This window comes from Nesoenas mayeri (genome assembly GCF_963082525.1).
Source record: "Nesoenas mayeri genome assembly, chromosome: 6".
NCBI lineage: Eukaryota > Metazoa > Chordata > Aves > Columbiformes > Columbidae > Nesoenas > Nesoenas mayeri.
Genome location: NC_137545.1, coordinates 37,914,074 through 37,935,107, shown reverse-complemented (window position 1 = coordinate 37,935,107; position 21,034 = coordinate 37,914,074). Strand labels below are relative to the sequence as shown.

General features: G+C 41.0%; 1 protein-coding gene across 1 annotated transcript in view; it reads right to left on the bottom strand.

The window, feature by feature from the left end:
* THSD7B (thrombospondin type 1 domain containing 7B) overlaps positions 1-21,034 on the bottom strand; it is a gene marked incomplete at both ends in the record, with an annotated part of 260,266 nt that overhangs the window by 87,850 nt on the left and 151,382 nt on the right. Inside the window, 2 exons of the mRNA XM_080346865.1 lie at positions 6,970-7,233; positions 11,390-11,584. Coding sequence (XP_080202991.1) covers positions 6,970-7,233; positions 11,390-11,584 — 459 coding nt within the window. The remainder of the gene's footprint in view (positions 1-6,969; positions 7,234-11,389; positions 11,585-21,034) is intronic.

The window sequence follows — 21,034 nt, the reverse complement described above, 5'->3', positions numbered from 1 at the left end:
GCATTAACTTGCTATCAAAGCTCTCCTAAACCTCCAATAGACTATTTCCACACCGAGTTACTACTTCTGCACTAAAAATATTCCCAACTCCCATGGAAGAGCTTTAATCAACCTGTCAAAAACAGAGAAAAATTCACTGAGCCTAATAATAGAAGCGAAGAAACGGACAGAAGCCAGGGTGGGCAGAGGTGGTTGGGCAAGTGGAGAATGACAGTGATCATCAAACACAAGAAAGTCTGCTTGAGGTTAGCAAAAAAACCGTTCCTTCACATAGTGTGGTATTGCTGCCTCTTCACAAGGGTCATTTTACAGAATGTAGCAAAAAGCAGAAAAAAAAATATCTGGGCAAAAAGACACGCTACAGAGATTTATATTTAGAGCCGAGAAGTAACAACAGACATCGCTGACTGAATGCCGCATCTACAGAGGATGCTGCTCAAATAGCTAATCCTCCAAATATTTCCTCGTAAGATGAAGGCTTGCATTCTGTAAGAAGATAAAGATCTCGAAGAATGTGTATTTCTACATACTAATGCCTCAGGGGAAGTCTTACCTTACTTTAAATAAGCTTCTTAGATAGCCAGTTTGACCCATTCAGAAATAACATTTTTTGATTGGTTTTTACCTTTGATTTTGTTGCCAGAAAACAACACAGAGAACAGCAATGTCTGAACAGTTGTCTTCATTTGATAATTCTTTTAACATCCAGGAAGGAAGAACTGTGGCCAAATTTTCTTACAGTGAACAGATTTAGGAAAAAAAGGAAAGGAAAAGATAGGGAATAAATCAACGTTCTTTGAGAACTGTTACGAGAGCAATATGTAAAAATCCTGTAGTCAAACAAGAAATGGAGGGCAGCTCCTTGATGGGCTCTGTTCCTGCGCTTACAGCTCCCCTGGCAGCCACCGCTGTAATTAAGTGTCACTGCGCACATCTCCGAGGAGATTTGTGGAAATGTTGGAGAGGGGTCCAGAGGAGAACACAGCCGGGATCGCAGGGTTGAATTTAGGAGCTATTTAGCCTTGAGATAGCAGAAAAACAGCCAAGGGTAACAGTGGCTTTGAAGAGTCCTGAAGAGGGAATACGCGGGTTGAACAGCCCCATCTGCAGCCGGCAACACCTTTTGGCCACCTGTGATCAAACCCAGCATTAATTCCCGTGCCAGGGGATGGAATGGGTGGAAGGTGAACTTTTAGCCGAAACCTTTTCCTCTGGCAGTCTTTGAAAAGCTTTGTCCTGGCAAGTTAAACAGTCATTTTTCTGTAATACAAAGGCCACAGAGAGATATACCGCAGAGACACACAGGGGAAACCACAGAAACGGGAGTATTGTAATATCTAATTATACCCAAATGTCAAAAGAAGGGTAGGATGGCCTGAACGTGGGGTGCCACGACCACCTACTACTCCCACACTTTTAGGGAGGAGGAGGCACCCCAAGGTTGTCATATGCGGGGTCTGGAGCTGGGATGACCACAACCTCAGCAGGGTTCCCGTCTCCCTTGAGAAAGACATGGGGCTGTGAAGAATGAGGCCTCCAGATATGAGGTCCCACCCATAAGATGTTTGTAGGACACTGTCTATGGAAGCACAGACACCAATTAAAACAAAAAGTTGTTGGATTCTGGAATGAATGGTTTGTGCTAAAAAATGAAATTTCATTATACAATTTCATTTAGACTAAGAATGAAATTAAATGGTTAGGAATAGTTTCAAAACCAGAGGTGAAACTTCTGTTCAGAAAAGTTTCAATTTCTGAAGACTTTAAAAACAGAACCAGGGATTTCTGCAACAATTTCATTCTTCCAGATATGGAAAAATGTATACCGCAGTAAATGTCAGAATAGATGCACTTGCACAAATGAACAGGCATTTATTCAATATAGCTTTTCCAACTTTTTTTTTTCCCCAAAATTGCTACCTTGTAGGAAAGGTAGTTTTGCTATCAGTCCAGGATAGACTTGGGTCACATTTCTTTAACCTATTGAGCTCTGTTTATAGTTTTTTCAGCCACACAAATACCATTTGGGGGAACAATTATTAAAATTTAGTGACTGAAAGCTACCTGAAAATAGTTCATTTTCTCCCAAAATGACAGTGAGGGGTTTCACACACTGCAGAGGTTCAGAGCAGGTCCCTGTGTTAACTCACAGGTAGGTCACGCAGTGTCTATCAAGCTGGTGGCTGGGATTTTCACCTAAGGGCCCGCAGACCCCAGACGCCTGCCCCAGGTACAGATACAGCACTGCTCTGGGCTGACCTTTTAGAAAATCAGATTTCGTGAGGCTTGATACTACGTGGTTTTCAGCAGGAGGAGTTGAAATTCCTGATCCATGACTGTCACTGCTGCCACACGCTGCCCTGATGTGCCTCGGAGCAGGGAACCACAAACGCTATGAGTTGTCACATCACCAAGTTTTTTTAACTCCTCCTGGTGCATCTCTTTGCTGATCCCACCCATTTGGGACTAAAGCTGACATTCTCAAGGAGTGACCTTGCCAGCAGCAATCCCACCAGCAGTGTTATACTGGTCTGACTGGGAGGAACAGAGCGACTGGGGAGCCCTCTGAGCAACCCCACTTCTCTTTGATTTGTCCACCCACAACTAAACCACATACAACAAAATACTGCGCTGTTGAGAACAAGGAGGTTTATGAGCATCCCTACCATGCCCTTCATAAATTTAGAGATAATCAAAGCTTTTTAAGGTGACTGTAGGTTGAAACTACCCACTCTGTGATTTAAAGCCAGGATCTATTTGTCTGTTGTGTCTTTCTTCCAGGTTCCTGTTGTTGCGAGCACAGCACAATTTGAATAGTATAAGCACTCTTCATAAATTCTTGCTTTCCATAAATTGCCTGCCGGATCAAAAGCAGAAACCCTGTGCAATAGCACAGAAATCTCCAGCCTTTGATTTGGACCAGATGAGGCACCCTATGTTCTTCTAAGATTAAGAAAAAACCAAAACCCTGTTGGCACAGCACACACACACAAAAAAAAGAGGCGAAGAAGCTACATGAAATAATACAAAACAAAGGAGGTGGAAATTCAAAAACAGCACGAGCAACTCCGATGATAGATTGAGAAATGGATGAACTATAACTAAGAGGATAATTCCATGTCCAAAGAGGACGCTCCAAACATCAGCCACAGAACGGAGACCCTCTGGACTAGCAGTGAGCTGACTGCAATATAAGTCAGTCTTCTGATGGGAAGACAAATTGAGGCAAATTATCAATTATATTTTTGTAATGTAGTTAGTCACCTCTATCCATAACTTCATAATTGCTTTTCCAAATTAAGGTAAGGAAAGGAAGAATGAACCAACTTGGGGAAAAAATAATTAGCTCAATCTGGGAACTGCAGGTCACTAATTTCTTATGCTTATTGAACGGGCCATCAAAATGACGGTATCACTAAAACAAAGCAGTACACTATTCACAAAAGCTAGTCATATAAAAAAAAAAAAGCTACGGTGTGGTTTTTTTGGACATCATAGAAATGGTTTGGTTCAGCAATGGATACAATTCTGAAAAGTCCAAGATTTGTACTTTTGAGTCACAGAATCGCAGAATCACAGAATGTCAGGCGTTGGAAGGGACCTCGAAAGCTCATCCAGTCCAATCCCCCACTGGAGCAGGAACACCCAGATGAGGTTACACAGGAAGGTGTCCAGGCGGGTTTGAATGTCTCCAGAGTAGGAGACTCCACAACTCCCCTGGACAGCCTGTTCCAGGCTCTGTCACCCTTACTGAGTCTGTCATATCCAACGATCATGAGCAACGCACAATTAAACTGCAGCGAGGATGGGTAAATTAGTCAAGGTGTGACATGTGTGGCCACCACAGCTGACCTGAAGTGTTCGCACAAGCTCGGGCGGAGGTTCCTCCAGCCCAGCACTCGGCTCCTGACAGAAGAAGCTGGAATACTTTTGTCTTTACTGGTTTTCAACCTTGGGATACTCTGTACATGATAACTACAGCAATGGTGAGAAAAACCATTTCCTGTTGAGAAGGTACACTAAAAGGATTATTATATTTGCAGGCTTAGGAGAGTTGGAGTCTAGACTGCTGACAAACACAGATGAACAGACTTCAATGTTTTTTTTTGTTTGGTTTCTCCCTGCCCAAGTTGCTAATGCAGAATTTCTCACGAAATTCAGTGTAAAATCAGAGTCTCAGATCCTGAACTCCTCTGAGCAGTGATTAATTTCTACATTAGGCTCGAGCTCACAGTACATTCACTTGACAACTAAGATACATTCACATAACAAGTCCCATTGACACAGGTGAACTAAATCCCACTGAAGTGGTGAGTTCAACAGCCAGGTTTCAGTCAGGGAAGGTGAAAATCACTGCAAAGAGGCAAGAACCCAAAGTTTGCTCCCTAGAAAAGCTACCAACTGACCTATTATATACAATTTTTAATGTCTTATACCTTCTACTCAAGGTATTATCAAGTCTGGGAGAAACTGAAACCTACTCCAAGGCAAGTTTGCATCCTTACATCTGTCTTTCTATACTTCGTAAAAGCTCTTAAAAAGGACACAGCAAAACAACAAGGTCTGAATCTTACAACTTCTGAATTTCAACCTGGTTCAAGGGAAAAGAGAAGCACTGTCCTGCAATGGGGAAAGAGCAGGGAACAAAGAGAAGCCAGAAGACCTAAAAGATAGAGAAGAGGAACATGCTTACCCTCCGCAGCTCATAAAGCAAGAACAATGGCCAGACATCACAGTGATTGGCTTTCAATATGTAAGGCAATGGCTTAATTAGCCATAAATATGGTCAGCTAGCAAATGTTAAAAGGTCACTTGATACTGACTGTGAAAAAGACAAACTGATCTGCTTAAAAAATATCTGTCATGAATAATCTCTCGGGGTTTAGCAATTCTGCATGCTTCTGTAATTTGCTCTTCTCTGTTATGGTTGAATAACATTCTGCTAATTATTAATTGGATAATGATTTGTTTCTATCACTAATTCAATAATGTGTTCAGAAGTGCATTTTGAAAGCTCCCAGCTCTAGAGACCATAAATATCAGGCTTATCTTCACTTAGCTGCTCTGGTTGGAAGGCAGGTCCCAAGTGATAGAAGTGGAGCCTATGGAGCTTTCTGCCCACTTTTGCGCACTCTGCACCCCAAACCACCAATTTCTGGTTGGAGATTAATAATTCACCCATAGGGGAACTCTCACGGGGTACGCAGAAGGTGGTTACATCTCACCCCACTTTCACTCCCACTTCCACTCCTAAGGGTCTTCTGAGCACTCTGTAAACAGAGTTTAGGAGGAAAGGCAGACATCAGGGCTCTCCATTCAGCACTGACTGTGCCTCCAGCCTGTGACATGGGTCTGGTGCCAGGCTGTATTGCAATCATTTCTGCTCTGATAAAAAGTAGAAGACAAGAAAGCCAACATTAATCCCCTTGAGCTACCACTCCCTGCTACCTCCCTAAAAGAAGCTGGAGCATTAAAAATGCCACATAAATATCACTGACAGAAAACAGGCTTCAAGGTGATTCAGAAAAGCCCCACGCACAGATAACCTCCTCTTTTTAATAAGTGATAAAACCCCTGAGTTTTCCAAAAGAGCAAGTCATGGCACAGGCGAACCCACCTTTCAAAACCCAACAGCTCCCTTTTTGCAGAAGAAAAAGGTAATATTGTGAGGGAAAGGTATAACGTTCCTCCTTCATGGGCCACAGAGGCATAATCAATTGGTACAACAGCACATTGTTGAAACACAAACCACGGCAAGCTGCTTTATGAATCCGTGCAGCCAGCTGGAACAGCCATCAACAGCTGCGAGAGGAATTCACTCCAGGACTGAATCACTTCATTAAGGTGGGATTTTTTTTTCCTTTTATGACATGTGGCTCCGACTGCTGATCCTTGTCCAGAAGACCCTCAACAGAGCAGCCCCGCTTCTTTCTCTGCTCCCTTATACACCCTGGAACATTAATGGTTCCCACTGTATTACTCAATCTCCTCCTGAGACATCATTTCTCCCTCTCTCATCACACAGCTCACCAGCCGTCTTCAAACATACTACATCACATTGTTTGGTGTCCTAAGCTTTTTGAGTGTAAGTCAGAAAGCATCAGTGGTTTGGAGGCAACATGGGTACAGAATTTGCCCCTAAGATAAGAGCTTTTTTTCTATAAATCTGTTTAGGGCAACAATTGCAATGAAATCCAAATTGTGGGAACTGGGAGAAGATATCCATAGGGAATGACATTTCCTGCTTGTTCTATTTCTACTTCTGCCCTGTTTCTGTTTGATACAGGCTACTTTAGGTTGTGTGAAGTCAAACTGCTGCTAGGACAGAACCACAGACCAGAGCCCCAGCAAACAGTGACATTGCAATGTATGCTGTATATCAATTTGAGCTTTAGACTGGCACAAAATCGCAAGGAGAGGATCACTAGCTGCTGAAGTCATGAACTTGGCATGAGTGACGGCAGGTGACATCACAGGGTTTTTGTAATTAGGTATGATTATCTCAAGAAAATTCCTGACTTCTTCACTGAAAACAACCATATGAACTTGCAAATTCAGTGAAAAAAAATTATAAACAAGTAGGAAATATCTTCAAATAAAATGCTAATTGAAATGCAGCTCCTCCTTCTTCTAAGTTTTTTCTTGTAAGCTTTTCTTCTAAGCTTCTAAGACTTTAAGACAAATAAATGCCTCCGGTATTGTGATGCCATAGCAAACTTTAGCACTCTTCTTCATTTCCATTGTAGAAATGCCAGTAGACCCTCATACTGAGGAAAACCTTAGCATTAAGAGCAATAAGAAGATATTAGAAGTAGAGTGTTCAACACTCATGGCAACCTTGTGAAAGCTGCTGCAGCAATTAAACAGTTTCACACCCATGACAGGCTCCAAAATGAACAGTTCAGTGGATGACTGTGCTCAGGACCTGGACTATTTACACGCATCATACACTTTTAAAAATCTCCTTACCCGAACTGCTGCAGCGAGATGGTTCCACGAGTCTGCCGGTCTTGTCATAACAGGCAATAGCCCGCAGCCGCACGCCCTCGCCACACTCCTTGGCATCCCTGTGGGATCGCGTTCCCAGCTGCCCCTCGGATGTACCCCCTCCGATAATGCAGTCGGACCAGTTTCCATGGGGCTGGGAGGTGAACACCTCGCAGGGGCACGGCTCTGTTTCAACTTGAGGATAAACTTCTGTGTTCTGGCATTTGTCTCGCTTTCTGCTTCGCCCTGTTCCAACCACAGAAATCTGTTTGTTAGCTTAACATCTGCTACTTTTGATAACAACACGTCATATTATTTATACTTGCATGAACTCAACACATTAGAACCAAGACAATCTGAATGTTAATATCCAGGGACGTTTCCGAAGCATCTATTAGCTGCTGCCAGTGCTCTGGAGTGCAAGGACAAGGTATTTATCTCCAGGGGCAACCGGAGAACTTGGAAATACTTGTTTTGATGGGTAGGGCAAGGAGCTAAATGCAAACTCTTCGTCTAGTAACGATCTGCCCAGAAAATGCTTTGTAATTTTATATAATATCATCTTTCTCTAATTATCTGATGAAAATAAATTGATTGTTTTGTCTCTATGTGCTCGCAATCAATGGTTGCCAGGACAACTTCCAGAGGACTATAAATTAGCCACAACTTCTTTGAGGCTACTTTATAAATTAGTTAAAGATGCACTCTGCACACAAACCGTACTTTGAAGGAAACAGAAAAGATGATTCTCACTAAATTATCAGGGCAGGAAAGTACTTCAATAGTTACATTTGGTTTAATGTTTTCTTTTGCTCTATTCCTTCAACAGGTTTTAAAAGAAGGCTCTTCACGCATCTCTCAGCAGCTTCAGGAAGCAGAGGCACTCAAATAAAGCCGTAGCACAGCTCTCTGCAACTTCTAGGCAAAAGAAGAGGTTCCCGGTACAAGGATAATGTAAAGAAAAGAATTCATGCTCCCTGCATCCCTGCGGCTGCTCCGGGGAACAAAGGTTTACAAAGGGAACAAAGGTAAACAGCCTCTAAAGATAAAATCAATTCTTTTCTTGGCATGGGTTAGCCAACGTGACGCGGAGCAATCTTTATGCAGGCTGAGCTCAGGAATGTCTTTGCATTTGGTATCTGCACAGAAGGGGAGAATTCATCTTCACTAGCAAACCACATCTGCATCCCGTCCTCAGAAATGTTTCTTAGGGATCTTGGCCGCACTAAAAATACTTCTGCAAAAAGTTTTGAAAGCTTTGATCCCAAGAGAAATGTTCTCGCTTTGGTATCGCACACAAATAAGATACTAAAAACATAAAATAAGTTATATATAACCCCACGACCCTTTTTCTGGAACCAAGAGTCACAAGCTGGCTGTCATCAATACCTGTTTGCATAGAAATGTGCACTTCCAAAGACAAGGGCACTGATTGCAGACCCTTAATATCACTGTCCCTCAAGCCCCAGCTCTGTCGAAATTGTATTTCCAGAGTTCTGGAGAATGCAAAGTTTGCCAGCACAAAGATAAAACAAACACAAAGAAATCAAACACTGCTGGCATCTGTATATTTATATATTTATAAGCAAATTCAAGCAAGGTATAAGAGGTACAACTCCGCACACTTCAAGGGAAGTATTTTAAAAGGCTTTAAATAGATGGGGAGCTCTCTAGTGGCATTTCCAGCATTTTATGTTTGACGAGCTGACAGAAGGCACAAACTCAGTGTATACGTACAGCTGTATGCTCTGCAGTGTATTAGTAAACATGGGAATTTGGGACTTGCCCGTGTTTTGCCATTATTACATGAAGCACATCAGACACAGGTAAGGATGCTAATAGTCTCAGACTTTTACACCACCTTTTTCCACCTTGCCTTACCATCTGTTTTGTAGGAATCTTCCCCCTAATGAAGTTGCTATGAAAGTCCTAATTTGAGGGTAAAAGTGACATTCTTCCCATACTCTTCACAAAGACATAGTTTTAGAATTAGTGATGGTGATATTTTTATCATCTTCACAGACTGCTTCAGAAATTACTATTAAAAACACCACTGCCAGACTTTTCAAGGACATAAATGCTTCAATTAAGTAGTATTTTCTTCTTTTTAAATTAGATTTCTTAACACTAACAAATACTATATACAATAAATATTATCAGGTAGTATATACTGTACATAAAAATTAAATGAAACATTGAAAATACACCTTCCTATAGAAAATGCTTTGTATCCATAGTACTGTGAATTAACTGACTGTGTTAATTAACTGAAGACTCACCTAAAAACTGTGTTTTCATTATAATGACTTTGAATTTTGGTATGTTCTGCAATAAGTCTTTCACTTCTTAAGTAATGACTAATTTTATACGCAGAGCCTATGATTACTTACAAAGTGAAATGAATAATACTATTAGAAACTGAGTGGGAGGCAAGCAAACTTAGCAAACAATTAGCAGATTCCCACTAAATGACATTGTTAATGAACTCTTATAATGAAGCTGAAGCATTCACTGGAGCACAGACACACACGGTGATGAACAAGGCGGTACAATTCACGCACGCTTACAGAAAGGTGAAATAGAAACGGATAAAGTTTTAACAGCATGAAGGACTTCCAAAACAGCACTTTCCTGACATCTTTGGACTGAGTTCACACGGATGAGGTTTCTTCAAGACCTTCGTCAAGCTCCAATTTTGATGAAGTTTTATGCAAAGACAAGGCAACACCAATCTCATCGAATTCTCCTTTTGAACTGTGGTCAAACCAAACCCAATGTCTCATTTGGCCCTTCCCGCCCAGCACCACCTGGGACACCCCGACATGTTCAACAATTGCTTTTCAGGATGCCTTCACTGGGAACAGGCTGAGACCACGAGCTCCTTCCCAGCGGGAGGAAGGGAACCCAGGAAGGTCTCATGAGAGAGCCTGGTGACGTTTGGTCACAAATGCAGTGTGGGGGAGGAGCTGGGCCATCAAAACCTGAACATCAGAAACCATTTTGGGCCACTTACTTGGACAGATCTATGTCAGATGTAGAATAAGTAAGAAAGTAAGAAAGTAAGAGAGTAAGAAAGGGGATAGAGAAGACCATACTAGACCATACTGTTTTGTAACTTGCACTGATGTTCATAAAGAAAATCCAGATTTAAAGCGACCTAGAAATAAGTATTCACTTAATTCTTACATATTTTCTGTAAGATCAGGTACCTATTAATCTGATAGGCTTTAGAGGATTTCTACTATTATAAACATACAGGCATTGATAGAGAGAACATTTTAGAATACTCTTTTTGGCAGAAACAACAGAGCACTGTATAATAATGATTTGTACGTAAAAGAGAAATCTTTATCCTTTAATGAGCCGTACTCATAAATGGCAGCTTGAAGCCATTATGTCTCTATATTGTAATTGGTAGTTACTAAAAACTCGGATCGCTCCAGCAGTAACAAACTGAATAACGAGACAGCCCTGCAGCCAGGTACAAGGGAGTCTAGAAGAAAGGAGCAGTGGTCGCCGCCACATTTTGCTGCCATGCAGTTCCCAGCCATTATCACAGCAGATATTTTCACAGCAATGTTAGTATTTTACTCCATAATAGAAGTCTTTGAGTTTTCACCTCTATTAACGGAGCAAACTCAAGCCAGCTAGAGCATAGCTCTCAAACACAACAATATGAAAAGATGTGAGTGTTCAGGATAACAATAACAGTAAATTTCTTGTAAACCTTCTGAAAACAGTATAATTCTTTTTGATTTAATTTAGCCGTGTGTGTGGGGAGTGGGGGAAGACAACTTCCAACAAAAAAAGCGGCTCCAAACTATTCATGTTATAGAGTTTTAAAGCTTTTTCGGTCAGCATTCAAATAACATAATAACAAACCGCAACAGCAAGTATGGGAAACTGCTCCATGAAATAGTTTGAACTAGATTGTTTAATGAACATATATAAAAGACCAAACAAAACTGTTTTAATGATACTGATTTTTCTTTATTCATGGTATTAATTTGCACTGTTGAACTACTGGATACTGGTGAGCACAAAACTCCCAGCTTTAAACTTCATCTGGATTTCAACAGCCTTGAATAGAAAAACGCACTGACTTTTACTCTGGTATATACATTTGCTGCACGCTTCCCAGATTAATGGGTCACATAAACTTGCACAATGCATAGTCCCTGTTTTATTTCGTTTATGACTAAAAGTGGCTTTCCACCACCGAGTTTTTCTACACTATTCTCAAACCGAGCGTTAAGCGGGCAATAAGCAGTATCAGATCAAAAATCAATTAAGGACAATCACTATTCTATCCGGATCTTCCCAAACCCTGAACATCAGTCCACCATCTGAGAGGCATTATTCACAAGTGTCACCATTGGATAAATAATATAAAAGATTATACCTGTGAGGGACCGTCTCCTGCTTCTAGTTGATTCACAGTCGAAGGAGCAGGCTGTAAATTTAGACCAGGGGGTAAACGTGCAGTCGTCTTTGCAGGGAACGTGGCACTCCTGTATGAGGGACGGCATGGTTCCTGCCCACCGCATGCATTCACCCGCATCGGCAGCCTCCTCCTGCTCTGACACGCACGTAACAGCTGGAAAGGAAAGGCACAGAAATCTTTATCTTCTTATGTATATTGTATTATACTCTGTGCAGTCAGGACTTGTGTTCTGTGCGAGATTCGCTCTTCTGGGTTAATGGGATAGAGCTGATTTAGTTTTAAGTCATTATTCATGCATCACTCAAAGATGTGCTAGAAGCTTCACAAAATCATAAAGACACAAAATTATAAAGACACAAAACCATAAGGACATATCTAAATGGTGATATAATTCAATATTCTCAAGGAGGCAGCCATTGTAAGGGTTTGGGGCAACAGTTTAACCAATGATACCCTGTATGACCAAACAAGAAAATATATAATATACTGTGGCTATGTGCCATAAAACATATTTGATCAAGGCTAGGATTCCCAAGCTGCGATGCACGCACTACCCATGGGACTTAAACTGCTCCAAAGCGGAAAAAAAATAACTAAAAAATATAAAAGAAAGCTTCCTTCTCTGAAACGGTCATATTTTCCGTATTTCAGATGAAGGAAACGACTGTCTGAGCAGCTTTCCCATGCAGCGTAGCAAAGCCCCGGCACATACTGAGCTTCACCTTCACAGGCAGTAGCCCAAATTCAGACGTTATGCATTTCTCTGGTTCCCAAAGCATGACCGGGTCTCTAAGACCAGGCCATGGCAATAGGAACCAGCAGGAACAGGGCCTGGCTGGGGCTGAGGTCTCTCAATTTGGAGGCAGATGCCTTCATGGCCAGGCAAGAGTCAAACGGAGCTTACAAGAGCACAGCCCAGGATTCAGATGCACTGATTTCACCCTCAGTTTTATTTTAGGTCAATGCTCTTTTCCTTCAACACCTCTATCATTTTTGGGGCTGTAATGTTTAATTTTTCAGGGTGGATAATAGCACTGTATGGCATGATGGAGGACAAAAGTAATAATGTATATATCTGAGTCACCAGAAGCCTATAATAAAACTTGCTAAAGTTTCAGTGAATTAATAATGAGTAATTATCACAAATAAAAATAGCCTGCATATCATGGAGACTTTCAATTCATTAATAACAATTAATTCTCACAAAATCTCCAAGATTATAGGCTATTTATAACCTACATTGTAGGTCAACCAAAGCAAAGATAGGTCATGACTCGATTAAAGTAATAAAGTCAGGGGCAGAGTTAGGAATTGAATTTGGCCCCAGGAGTTTAGTCATGCCAGGCTCTCTGATTTCAGGCAAGTCCACACATTGTATCATAAAGCTGAACAAGATGAAATGATTTAATCGAGATTTTGTTATTTAACGACCTGTGATATTATTTTATGGAGATTCGTAAATAATTCAGGTTTTTGAGGCAGCATATATTTTTCCTTATTACCAGCACTTAATTTAACCAGGAGTGCATGAAGAGAAAAGGAAAAATAATTCTCTGTTTTCTTACAGTTAAAGGATTGATTGGGGTGTAACTTTGCAATGAATACACATGATTTTTGGGTTTTAACTACAGTACTGTATAAGAGCAAGGGATGGGTTGGCAACCACCTGGAAACAGAAAAAGAAATCTTATGAAAATGTAATTAGATTTCTAAGGAAAAAAAAAATCAGCATTTTAAAGAGTGTGCAAAAGGTGAGCAATTGTTAGAAGTCTCTTTAGACCCAAGTGACAGTAAATCAGCATATTAATAGCTATCTCTAAATTGCTGATCCTTGCCTTTCACTTTCAATCCCTGTGACCTTTCCTATCTCTCAGCTCTGGCAATCAGAGACTGGGAGACATTCCCCTCCTCAATTACGAGGGCACAAGGACCGAGGTCACCTCTCTGTACGGGAACACGGGGTAATTGCCCTCTTCAGGAAGGTTAAACGAGTAACAGACTCTGCTGCCTGAGGGCTCTGTAGCCTCATCACCTTCAGTAAGGTCACCAAAGATTTGGCAATGCCAACGTGGCCACACGAAGTACGGCCAAGTGTGTGCAAACCATCTTCTCAGCATCGCTACAACCGCTGGTGTCTGCAGGGAAGAGAACAACATCCTACGCTGCCAGACCCACGAAGCAATATTTGCGATCGCATAATAAACCAGCATGCCGCAATGTTTACTGCTACCTGAGAGAAGACCACAGTTCATTCCTGACGTTTATTAATAGTAAAGCAGGTCATGGAACTTCTAAACAAAGATGTTAAACCAGACGCTCCATACTGCAATGAGTTATTATCTAACGGTCCGATCTCCTGCACAAATGTCCTTAATTTTAAGCACACGAATGATTCACCAAGTTCACTGAGGCTATTTAGATGCTAAAAGTAATGGATATATAAGGAGACAGAGATCAGAGCAAATATTTGACAGAGATCATGGAGCTTAAAGAAATTAGTAGAATAGTAAACATGGGTAGAGGAAAGTTAAATTAAACCAACAAATAATATAGGGGATTATGCTTGTATATAAGCACAGAGACACAGAGCTGAAAAGAAGAAAATACAGTGGATAGTCTAGTAAGAGATACAAGACCTAAAGAAGGAGAGGAAGATGATCTCCTCTGAGGTGTTCAGGGACAGGCAGGTAGTTGAAGATATAGAATTGCTTCTCTTTTCTACTTCAGGAATTTTTTAAGTGCAGATCCTGGTAATTCCATCAGGTCATTCCTGACAGAATAACAAACCTCAGTGTCAGCAAGGAGAGAAGACAGCAGCCAAGAGCAAGGAATCCAAAAAGCTTTTTCTGATGCCTAAAATGCTACCTAAAGAGCAAACATCCTGCTTGCTTCCCACTCTCCCAGACTTTTGCACTTACCAAGGCCAACAGTGTCATTACTAAGCTGGTGGGCCCAGATGAGCATCTCCATGGTGACTCAACTGTGAGCTGCGTCACTTTGCTGGGAGAGCGGGCACGTCTCGCTGTACACACACAAAATAAAATGCCGGCCCCGAACACCTGGTACCCGCACGCACCAAAACCCCACACCTCCTCGGACGGCCCTGAGCAGGATTATGAACTTCAGTCACGTTAGGAGACAACTCATTTCCATTGAAGAGTCCACAAGCATCTTCCAAGACGATGTCAATGCCTGACTTCTTCAGTTTGAGCTGAATTATCTTCAAGATCCTGAGCTTAATGGGCCTGATCTTCACAGCACGTCAGTCATAAGAAATGGCAGATTTCTGCTACATGCTTGAGGGGAATGCTAAAATAAATTAAATAGTAAACTGATTGTCCATTAGGGCATATTAATGGATTGAAAAGGGCCAGAAAGGAAGCATCAAAGCTGCCAGATCCACTTCTGTGGTTTGGCCAGGAACTAGTCACCCCATTCCTGCCTGCTGCAAACTGATTTCCCCGTTAAGTTAGCTTTAACTCAGAAGAGAAAAACATTTTCAGATACAGGCACTTCTGCAAACAGAATGAGACAAATTTGTTTCCAGTGGACCTTCAGGAAATTTAGTGAAATTATTTATCCTCAGTGGTTTCAAACTACTGATTGGTTTGGCTCATGTGTGGTTTATGTTGCATAAAAATTATTTCCCTGTAATCCTTAGTTCTGTCACAACGGCTTTAAATAAACTCAGACCACAAAGCCATTTCTGCTATGTCAACATCTCTTCTCTTTTTGTTTTTTAAGTGGGATACCACCAGAGGGAAATGCAGAAATGCAGTCCATTTATAGCCATATGCACTGCGAAAAATATAAAATCACATAGTAATGATAAATCCCTCCCAGACATAATGTGTGATTTCTATCATCTCTGCAGCATTTAAAACGTCCACAAACACGAATAGAAACAGCTAATAACAGGACACTGCCAGATAAAGGGCTTAAAATTATAATATTGATTCCCACAAAGAGGGGAAATGCAGGATTTCCTTTTGAACTCCTGCTATTCTTTCTTATTACCACCAAACTGGAATTAAATACTTGGAGCCAAGCTGCAGGATGACAATTTAATGCAGTTTTGTTGATACAAAAAAATGGCTAGCACAAAAGAACAAAAAAAAGGTACACCTTCTATTGTAATGATAAAAACAAGATCATGAAATAAACTGAAAGCTTTAAAATCCTAAAGGAAAGTATCTTTTTTTCAGTGCAGGGCTGGAGTTGTTTAACAGTGTGGATACACCCATTAAAGTGTCCACAAAAGTTAGGGATTAATACGAGCAATTAAAATAGCCGCAGATGCAACCACTTTGCTTCAAGGCACGAGTCCAGTGTTAAATGTACGGCTTGGGTAGGAAATCTCCCTTTTTGCTGGTATGGGGTCCTGCCGGGATACTGCACAAGGACTGCTAACGGGATACTCCATAGGACTGTCTCTGTCTTCTGGGTTTATATTTGCACCCATAAGAACAGGTTCATATGCCATCCTCTCAGCATATGGCACACAGAAACAGATGGAAGATATATTCTTTAACTACGTTTATCTTAAATTAAAAGTAAATAGCAGACACTTCTATAAACTTTTACATAGTCAAATTAAATGTCTGTTTGCTGTCAAATTGCGTCCTCAGATGACTTTACATCGCCACCAAAGTGGCACGTCAGCATCAAACTGTGCGAACTCAGGTGCTCTCGGTAGGAACGTGCCTGACTTTAGAGCACTACGGATGGTCCCAACAAAGGGACTGTATCGAGAAAGAAATATCATAGGCATAGCATTGCATCCAATAAGGAAAGATAACAGAACTACAGTTCCACTTAAGTAAAAATCCAATTATAGACAGTCTCTTCATTTACCGAAGTTATAATCAATTCTCCTTTAAAAATTCATTTCAATAGTTTCCAAAGGGTAAAAAGCTGAAGGGTGAGAATATCAACTACCAACAGTAAAATTATATTGTACCATGGCACTTCAATTTGGGAAACCTAAATTAGTGGCTTCAAAACTCTGGAATTAAATGTCATTACAACATCTGAAAACAATGACTGATAATTCTAGGAGGGTACATACAAGCCGAACATTAAAACTAAAGCTATACAGTAATGTAAATTAAATGGCTGGAGTTCGTACATGAACAACGGGATGACCTATGAGGCTAGAAAAGATGTAGATACGATAATGTAATAATCTCCTCTGGCTTCAAATTCTAAGAATGTGTGAAAAATCCAAGCCAGCATGTAAAGTCAATGGAATTATTTCAATGTATCTGTTTACCTTCTCACTCTTCAGAAAAATTCTCATTTGGTGTTACATAATTATTCTCACAACCCTTCAATGTAACAAGATAACAAATCATTTCTTACATGTATCACTGATGATAAATGAAAAAGGAGTTTAGGGATAACACATTAGAAAAAAATAAGAAAATAATTTTAAGGATTCAGACTTGCTGCTCATAAGCACCATCTCATAACTCACGATGACCTCATATATTTTCTATATTGATGCTCCGTCATACTTAGAACAAGTTTCTCCAAAATCCCAGGTGGAACATTTATGTTATTCTTGGTACATTAACGTAACCCCTAATTATAGCAGATCAGAAGCAGACATAAGAGAAGACATAAGTCTTCACTGAGACTCAGGTTTAATTCTAAGGCTCTGTTTCTACAAGGACAAATGTATGCGCTTAAGTTCACCACTGTGACCTCTCCCTTGGGTGCAGCAGCACTCCCTGCTATGGACTTACAGAAACAAACCATAAGATAATAATTAAAAATACGTCTGAGGAAAAGAACAAATGACTCCAGGAGGGACATCGCAGACACAAATCTAGGAAATATAACCAAGGAAGAGCTGGAACAACTAGTCCTGAGATTGTCGGTTTCCCTTTTTGTAATTATGAATGATATTGACAGTAGAGCTAAAGGGCTAACAAATGCCACCAGGAAACCGAGTGCTGAATAAACACAGACCCCAACAAATGTGGGCTGTAAACAAACAAGTGGAGGCTGAGATTGGGCTGGGAAGCAATAAAGATGGTAAATATCAACTGAAAAGATAAAGGAAAGCAACTGAAATTATTTGCATGAAAAGGGGTCAGGGAAAAATTGGATAGAAAAGCTGCATTCGGAGCATTAGCATGGAGGAGAGATTGTAACAGGAGGCAAAGGGAGAACTTTGGGATAGAACTTAGAAGGGGAAAAAGAAAACATACAGAACTCTGAAGATTCTCCTCAAACTTAAAGGTCCAGGTTTCACCTGCTCTGTGGGTTAGTTTCTCTCTGCAGCCCTCCCACAATGGGATGTGTGTGGGGAAAATGACAGGTTAATCCAGGTACAGGAGCCTCAGGAGGAGTCTCAGCTGCAGCTCCTGGGGGCCAGCGTGGTGGGAAGTCACCTTCAGCACAGCCACAGCCGTGTCCCCACCGGGACAGCCATCCCCATGTGCTCGTGTCTGACCCAACCGCAGAGCTCCCCTGTGGCTACACATCATTGGTATCCACCAGACGGGAAGGGATCAAGGGGTCGGTACACGAGGTCTGTGTCCCAGAGGTCCATGTGTCTCCCACATCACTCACTCCTCATGGCTCAGAGTCTCTCAGCCAACACCACAGTGCAAGCATGAGAACAGATCAGTCTCATCAGTCTCTCTGAAAGGGATTAAATATGTCCAGGGCTGCATATTAAAAGGAGAAAAAGAAATGCAGCTGGCTTCTCTGCATTTAATGCCTTAAACTGGACTCCCCTCTGTCCCATCTTAAAGTAAGAGTACAATTTTTCTTGGATAGTTATGGATCGATAATTTGGTTGGGAATATACGGCTCAGATCATTGAAAGAATTGAGCTGTACATGTCAATTTTCCCAAACTGTGTGACTTCGTGGTTTAATTCTTCCTCAGCTGTGAACCAAGACTGCCCAGTGTTTAAAGAGAAGTGGGAGAGAAATAATATTGCTATAAAGCCCATTCCTCCTCCCACTCACACACTGAATCCAGAACATGGGAATGATACATTGCTATCCAGCACCATTTTCATTTTAATACAAGTGTTTCTTATTGCAAGTGGTTCACACTCTGCCTAGCTAGAAAAACAAAATAATATGATTTTTTAATGTTCCAAATTTACTTTGGCCAGAGAACAACAGCAATCTGAGTGCTTCTACATTATGCAATCAGTCTAAGGAACCTTTCACAATTTTTCCCTTTTTTTTCTAACTTTATTATAGGTTTTGAATTGCTTTTACTTTCATTTTCTATTAAAAAGAAAATCAATGGAAGTGCATTAGATGATTAATGATAGAAATTTTGCTTCTGCTGCTTTCAGAGAACATAACAAAATACAAAAATATGCTTCCTTTATTTCCTCTTTCTGTGGCCCACAATTACTAAAATTACTTGAGTTCAATCCATTTGTAGCACCCATCATCAAGTTATATTTAAGATGAATTGTTTATTGCACAACTTGAAAATAAAACTAAGACATCCTGTTATATATACACACATTGAGACCACAGTAAATAAAGCGAATCAAACATGCCAAATAACACGAGAGAGAGAAAATGGAAAACAAGCACAACATTTACATTATTTCTAGTAACTCAAGTTGAAAAATCATCTAGCTGACTAGGAAAGCATTGACTTTCTTTTGAAAGCTCTGCCTCAGTTATATATTCGCTGGCCAGTGTTAGTGATAGCTGGGTGAACTTAAAATCTAATGCCACCTGTTCTATTCCAGCCAGGTCCAACTTTTGGTAGCATCCCGTGGTCATCTTTCACAACAGCAGGAGAGAGCTCAACGCTAAGCCAACCCACATGGCAAACCCAGCCTTAGGAACGGCCCAGAAGACAGCCCTGTAAACCTGCCCAGCCACATGCCCATTTCAGGCTGGATGTTTTTGGTGTTGGGTTGGATAAAATTATCCACTTTTATCCTCTTTCAGATAACTGGACATAAGAAAACATTGCATTATGTTGGTTTAGGAAAATGCATCTGAAACTCTTGCTCTGGAAGGCAGGTACTCTGCCATTTCCACTTCATCTCTCCCCTTATGGTGAAGAGCAGACACTAAAATCCAGAACACAACAGTAACACAGTGACATACTTTACAGCTCTCCCAGCATTATATTTAAAATACTATGGTCCAAGGTAAAACCTGAAGATTTTAATCTATCCTTCCCCCTCAGCTCCCCACTCCCCAGCTCCACTCCAGCATTGGCTCTTCTTGTTTTAGCATTCAAATCTCCTTGCTGCTCTTGGCCGCTCAGGGATCAGCAACTAAACCCCTGTGGACACATATGGGCCCTTCAACAACTTTTCAACTCATCCTGATGCCTCCCGCTCCCATCTGCCCAATCTCCCCCCTCTCAAGTTAATTCTGTTGTCAGTGTCCACGTCCCACCCTCTGAGGGATGCTCCAAGCCCCAAGTATGACAGCACAAATTACCCTGCTGTTGCATAGATCTCCTCATTACAAAAGGGGTTGTGTGGCAGCCGGTTGTCCATTGGAGTGGATCCATCCTATTTTGTCACTGCCTGGCCACAGAGCTAATGCTTAATGACTATCTGAAATTACCAGTTCCTCCCTGACAGTACTGCCTGTATAGTGCTGTTTATACCACTGAACACAAGTGAAGACACATGGATTTGGACTGATGTAAAATAAGATCAGAACAGGGCCTCCTCTATTTATTTTTAATTAACCACGCTTTTCCAGAATTCAGACAATCCTGGTGTTTCACAGGACACAGACTTGTCATCTTTAGCAAAGTTCAAAACCGCAGGTCTGAAAGTACTAACAGGGAAATTTGGAAACCTCCTCATCACTTTTAATACTCTACGCATAGAAACTGCTGTTAAATTTTTCTAAAGCACCAATGGCTTTTGCAGATATGGCCCTGCATAAAACTTTCCACTCCAACTATCACTTTTCAACAGTAAAGAAATTATAAGAATACGAAATGCTTTGAGGTCTGAAGTCTGGCCACTCATCTCCAGCCTGAAACTGGTGAAACAACTAAGTCTGCTCTGACCGAAGCTAATAAAAATGTAAACTCAAATAATTAATCTGGTCTAAATTAACTGTCTTCCAGCCATCATCCAATATTGTCTACCTCAGGAGACGAAATAAAGATCCTTTCCTTGATATTGAAGGGTCAGCACAGTCCATCTACAGTACAGACCCTGGACTTAGACTGAAGGTGAGAGAGACAGAAAGAGATTGTGATAAATTTCCCATGCATGAGCTTGAGAAATCAAATGTTTGGGGCCTTTCAGGAGATTTGCCCAGTGGGAAACCTAAGTACGCAGATTGGAATCCCAGTAAGAGCAAAGTCACACTCTGATGTGTGGGAGTTCCATACATATATACATAATGTATAAATTATACACACAGAAAGGCTTTTTATACTTCTTCCTAAACATTGCTAGTGTGTGGGGAAGAAATGTTTTACAGAAATGCTACCTCAGGGCATCCTTTCTTAGAGCAGGGAAAAAACCTCTCCAGAAGAGACTAACAGTTCAAGATACTGAAGGATATATTTCTATATAGTGTATATAAAAGACCCTGATTCCCATAAGAACTGGTATTCCCCCTGGGTCATGTT